The sequence below is a fragment of the Ricinus communis genome, chromosome 6, assembly GCF_019578655.1.
Source record: "Ricinus communis isolate WT05 ecotype wild-type chromosome 6, ASM1957865v1, whole genome shotgun sequence".
NCBI classification, from domain to species: Eukaryota; Viridiplantae; Streptophyta; class Magnoliopsida; order Malpighiales; family Euphorbiaceae; genus Ricinus; species Ricinus communis.
Genome location: NC_063261.1, coordinates 21,671,019 through 21,677,081, shown reverse-complemented (window position 1 = coordinate 21,677,081; position 6,063 = coordinate 21,671,019). Strand labels below are relative to the sequence as shown.

The 6,063-nt window shown below is 31.6% G+C and overlaps 1 protein-coding gene across 1 annotated transcript; it reads right to left on the bottom strand.

Annotated features, from left to right (window-relative positions):
- LOC8265380 (alcohol acyltransferase 9) lies at positions 1 to 2,328 on the bottom strand. Its single transcript, XM_002528273.4, has one exon. It carries the CDS (start codon positions 1,453 to 1,455, stop codon positions 139 to 141), a length of 1,317 nt encoding a protein of 438 aa, XP_002528319.1. The 5' UTR covers positions 1,456 to 2,328; the 3' UTR covers positions 1 to 138.
- Positions 2,329 to 6,063: the final 3,735 nt, after the last annotated feature.

Below are 6,063 nucleotides of genomic sequence, written 5' to 3'. Positions count from 1 at the left end.
TTGTAATCAACAATCACTGTTGTAAAATATAATATATTATATATAAATATTATTTTCCTTTTCACAAAAAAGGTTTAAAAGTCAAACTGATATTACAGGTCAACGAATGGGCCAAAAGATTTTCATATCCAGTGGTCCTCAAGAGTATGGACTCTTGACTAAAATCTCATACTTGTCAACTCCACTTGCAGGAACAGCTACCACAACTTTAACAGAATCCGTCTGATTAAACACTGGCAGGATCAAACAGTACCTATCACTACAGATAGGTCCCACATGAACTGGTTTACCCATCCCGATGTCAACCCTCTCTAACCCTAATCTTGACCACTGTGACATTATCAAAACGCCTACCGAGTCTGGACTCATTCTTGATTGACTCACTGATTCTATGACCGATCTCACGTACTCATTGTCAACTCTTTCTTTTGCTCTCTTTATCAACATTGACGCATACCCTATTCCTTTCTCTGTTAAATCCTTAACACTTGTTTGTGCACAACCTAGAACGAAAGCGTTGCCGTAGTAGCCATTTGGTAAACTCGGTTTAACTCGTTTTCTAATGTTGATGCTAAACAGAAGCTTCAAGATTTGATTTGATGGTAAGTTTAGTGCTCTAGCCCAACTTCTCCATACATGAGCTGCCACTACTTCAAAAGAAGTGAATGCTGGCTCACGAGTTGTGGAAATAGCGAGTCTTTTTAGCTCGTTTTGCCTTCTTTTATCAATAATAATAGAAGTAGGAGCGAGTCTTTCGGTCGAAAACCGGGTCGAGAACCCGCAGAGGTCAGGAACTCGGTTGAACTCGGGATGACTCAATGATGAAAGAGATCGATAACAGGGTTCTATAGAATCAAGAAGATGACGATCCCAAACGGGTTTATATTTTAAATCTGCAATAACTCGATCTTGACCCGTAGCAAGAGAGGCAAACGAGTTAAGAAACTCAGCACTGCCAATCCCATCACACACACAATGGCTGAAACAAACACTTAACGACGCAGCACCATCTTTAAGCCACGTAAGCTGGATGACAAGAAGTGGAGCCCCTTGAAGAACATCTGCCACGTGGAAGGACAAGAGTTTTCTCCATTGTGTTACGTACCTTGGCGCTTTATCAAAATCATTGACAGTAATACTATCAGAGATAGCTTCAATGAATACTGCACCTTGGCCTCTACATATTACTTCAAGGTTTGAGCCATCAGGTTTGGCCCTGACTCGACCTGCTAGAGGATAGTAAGGCACCAAGATATTAGCCAATGCAGATTTGACTCGAGCTGTGATGGAACCATAGTCTAACCCTGGACGAGCCTTAAAAACCAAGAGGTACTCTATAGTGAAGCGTAAAAAGAGTTGAGAATCAAGAGCAGAAAGAGATAATAGACGAGTTGGAGTTGGGCTTGATGGCTTGATAACAATAGCTTCTTTGACATGAACAGAACTTGTTGCCATTCTTGATTATTTTTTTTCTGGTGGGATTGTTTTGTTTTGTGTGATGGGTTATGGCAAGAAGAAGAGGAGGGTTCGGTTGTGTATATATATTGAGAGAAAGAAATGATTATTGGGCTGTTAATACAATGATTAATTTATGGTAATGCTAATAATTATTATAAGCAAAGAAACCATGTGTGTATGTTATAAATAGAAGCTACCTATTATATATATATATATATATATATATATATATTTTTTTTTTTTCTTTCTTTCTTTTCAGACTAATATAACTGTGAAAGATTTGAGCCAAGATTCTCCGGGCATCACTTTATGGAAAAATTAATATCAAAACAAAATGTTAACAGCTTGGCTTTGCTTTCTGTCTGTTTGGCAAGATTGATAGGTATGACACTAGAGAGAAATGGAGACACAAATTTAATTTTTTTCTTTCTTTTTCAGTCTATATATCAAATATTTTACTTTTCGTGGAGTTTTATGGTGTTTCTTTCCTCTTTTTATTTTTTGGTTCTTTTTGAGTGAGTTTGATGGACATGGATGCTGATACCTGTCTAGTTCTTGTCTTTGCTAGTATCTATCTAAAAGAGAAAGGACTGACTGACAATAATTAACAACATTTTTAAGTCTTTTAATTAGGGCTATAATGAGAGTGGAGTGGGGGAAGAGGACATATATGGTTGTGTGCATCAAGATGATGAGAACCTTTTGGGGTTGGGTAAGGAATTAATTATTAATATTGATTATTGTTGTATTGTTGTGACACTTGGTGGACCCAAAATTATGAAAAAGTTTTGATTAGAATTGCATTACATGAAAACGCATAGCTTTAATGTACATAAGGTATATATATTGTGCTGCCTGTTAATATGATAAAAAAGATTTTGGACCCTTCATTATCTGTTGAATTATGTCCAATATGAATTTGATGTCCTTCTTTGGGTCATCATTTTTGGCCATAAATGTGTTGCTTCTAAGCCATTATAGTGTGTTGCTTCAAACTTGTGTTTAGACATCCAAGTGAAAGAATAACTAGAGCCTAATGATAAAGGAATTGTATTTTTCTTTATTGTGTAATCCAATTATTGAACAAGTTGTAAAAAAAAAAAAAAAAAAAAGAAATTATTGAACAAGTAACTAATAAATTTTTTTATCGATAATTTTTTTTTTTAAAACTTCATCAACAGATAATATTGATTTCTTTTTTAAAAAAAGGAAAAAAAGATAGAGTTGAATTCTTTCGCTACAAAAATAAAAATTAAGTTAGTACGGAAAAAACGACTGACCCAATTTCTGACAGAATTGAATTCTTTCTCGTCTAGCTTTTTAGACTTAAGAAATAGACATGTATATTGATGATTGTCTAGAGACCTATTTGGCATATATATATATGCCTAGTATCAAATAGTAATTTAATTAGACCCCATACAAACATTGCACTAACCACTTTGGATTTGTATATTTCTTTTAAACAAAATATAGATCCTCCAACTAAAAGAATAAGATCTAAACTTGTCGCGTCGTTTCTTCCTCACATCCAAGGCGGGGCCAACTCTAGCTAGTTGGGAAATGACAAGGAACTTACGCATATAAATTGATAAAACTATATTACACACAAGCAAGCCCTCTAATTTTATAACAAATATATACACATACCTAATTTTTATACATCTTTTCTCCCATTGAAGCAGAGTACATAGTTTTTTTTTTTTTTTTTTTTTATCTTTTCTTTTCCTGAAGATAGATGCATTTATACACACACCAATACATCATAATAATCATAAAGTCTATAATAATATGGGTTTATATAGACATCCACCAAAACAATAATACTAAGAATATATGAAATTAAAGAAAGCTAAACAAGCTTAAGAATAATACCACCATTAATAACAAGCAACTAAGAAATTAAAAACAAATATCACATAATAACTTGACTGATATCGGAGAATCATGACAATATGTTAGAGAAAAATTAGAGAAATTGATTGAGGATTGAGTAATTAATCGAGTCAAATTTCTATTTTTCTTCCACTAAAATATGAGTGTTATAAAACCCAATACATCATTTGAAGAGTTCATTCTTAAAGAAGGATAGAAGTTAGAATAGACCAAATAAAAAGTACTATGGAATTCTCTGCTGTTGTTGTTGACGAATCTCTCAATCTCAAAAACCCACAAAAAGAAAAACAAAAAAAGGCAGCTCAAACCATACAAGTACCGTAAAATGGAGGCTCTAAATCCATAAGATTATTGAAAAAAGAAAGAGCGAAAGAGTAGCTAATATAGAAGAAGGAGAGAACCTAAAATTGATTAGTCATGGCTGCCATTCAAAGAGCAGTTTTGAGGACATCTTGGCCATGAAAACTTCTTTTATGAGGGTAAAAGTTTTAAATTTTGTATGAAAAGTTCTTTGTTGGGCAAGGGCAACAAGAATGCAACAATAGTGAGATAAAAAAATAAATAAATAAATATCTAGTTTCTTGAAAAAAGAATTGGCAAGGAGCCAAGAAGAGTGAGGAACTTTGGATTTTCTTAGTTGAAATTTAAAAAAAAAAATTGATAGAACGATACTGATTTAAGAACCATTGTTTTGTTTGAATTTATTTCAAGAATTTGCTTAATAAGTAATTTTTTTATTTAATATACCAGTAAATCTTTAGATATAGGAAATCGGGCGGCGGATTTATTCAATTTATTTGAATTTTATTTGTGGGAATTTACATGCGGTGTTCTATTTTTTGTATGGCCTTAAGTCCGGATCTCTAAAAATTCAAGTAAAGCTCCGCCACCGATCTCTAGATATTAAAAATGTCTTAAAAGCTTCGAGATTTCAAGCTTCGACTCCCGGCCAATTAATAAAAGAAGCTATTAACAATTGATATATACTCTAATTACAAACAACAAGTACGCATCAGCATTGTGTTCTTGTCGATTCTTGCTAGTTATTCTTAGAAAAGCAAACATAGAGATGACCTTATATACCTAGAGTTGATTCGCCTAACCATTTGACTCTTGTATATAATTTGGTGTTTTGGGGAAGGTATAATGTAGGAGGAGATTTGCGACATATATAGGTGAACAAAGAGGACGGTTTTATTATGCATTTAGAGTTCTTTTTCTCATCATTTAGGCAAATAGATAGGTATTGTCTCGTAATGAGGCCAGTTCCTAATTCTTTATTCCTTTAGTAGATATGGACTATGTATGGCTATATGCATGCCTCTCAAGAAAAATAAAATTAACATTAATTATAACTCTTTAATTATTCTAAATGATGTGACAACATTAATTAATAAGATTCATATTTATTAAATTTATTTATAAATAATATGGTAAATAGAGTCTATTTTAGAACTTATTTGCAAGTAAAACAATTTTCTTCTTCTTTTTAAGAAATTGTTACGCGTAATTGAACTCATTTGCATTTATTTCATGTTCATGCATTTCTCTTTATATGGATATCTGATCTTGATGACAGTCTGGATAATCAATTTTGCTAATAACTTTCATACAAAACTATTTTGAATTAAAAATGCCCAACTAGATGTTAGAAAATAATTTAATTTCTGGCATGTTACAAGTCATCTATTTGTGAGAATCATGGATTTGGTCCCAGTTCTTCTTCCTAAATTCCTTTTTTCTTTGAGCAACCACTAAAATCTTTTTAAAAGAAAAATTAAATCATTGTAAATATTTTTTTTTATATATCTAAATTTAATTTAGAGTGTATCGGGCATGATTTTTACGGCTGGCAGAGCATTCTCTCAAGAATTTTAATGCAGTTGTATATCTAAAGTTGAAACTCGAGACTTTAGTTAAGCTAAAAGAGATTTTATCATCTCATCTCCACGCTTTTAGATATTATAAAATATATTTTTTAAAAAGAAAAAAGAAAACTTTGGACAGCATATAAAAAAGAATTTGGTTTATAAATGAAGGGAGGAATTCTAAATTTAAAATCGTATTAAATTAAGATATAAATTTATTGTAAATAGAAGTTTATAAATATAATATAAGCTTGATAAAAGTATTTATTCTTGAAAGTGAGAAATATTATATTCAAATTCTTTTTTATATCACTAGGTGAATGTTCGCTTTTACAGTAAGTGTAAGAGGATGACTACTCTTTATTATATAGTCTACGATCTGTTTATTTTTTTTTTTATGGTATTTGCCTTTTGTATAGAAGAAATTATAATATAAACTCATCTAATTACAATGAGTATATAATTTTTTTTTTTTTTAAAGAGAATTGACGCATATAGAATTTATATTTCATAAATAGTGTAAATCTTAAAAAGAGGGGATAAGGGAAATAAGAATGTGAATAACAATAACATTAATATACATGAATTTTCATTAGACCGACATGTGAGAAACCTTATCCAATTTAACATATAGCATTGTACAAAAGGTGATATATTGAGATTAAACTAAGCTTAGCACTAACAAAAAAGTTGTAGAAAAACTGTAAAATAAGGGAAAAAAGACATCGCAAAACATGTGTATGGGATGTGCTTTCAGGAATCAGAATAAAGCTTTCCTTGTTACGTAGCTTATGTGTATGTGTGTGGGTGTGGGGGTTAAATGTTGGAAAGGGGTAGGGAT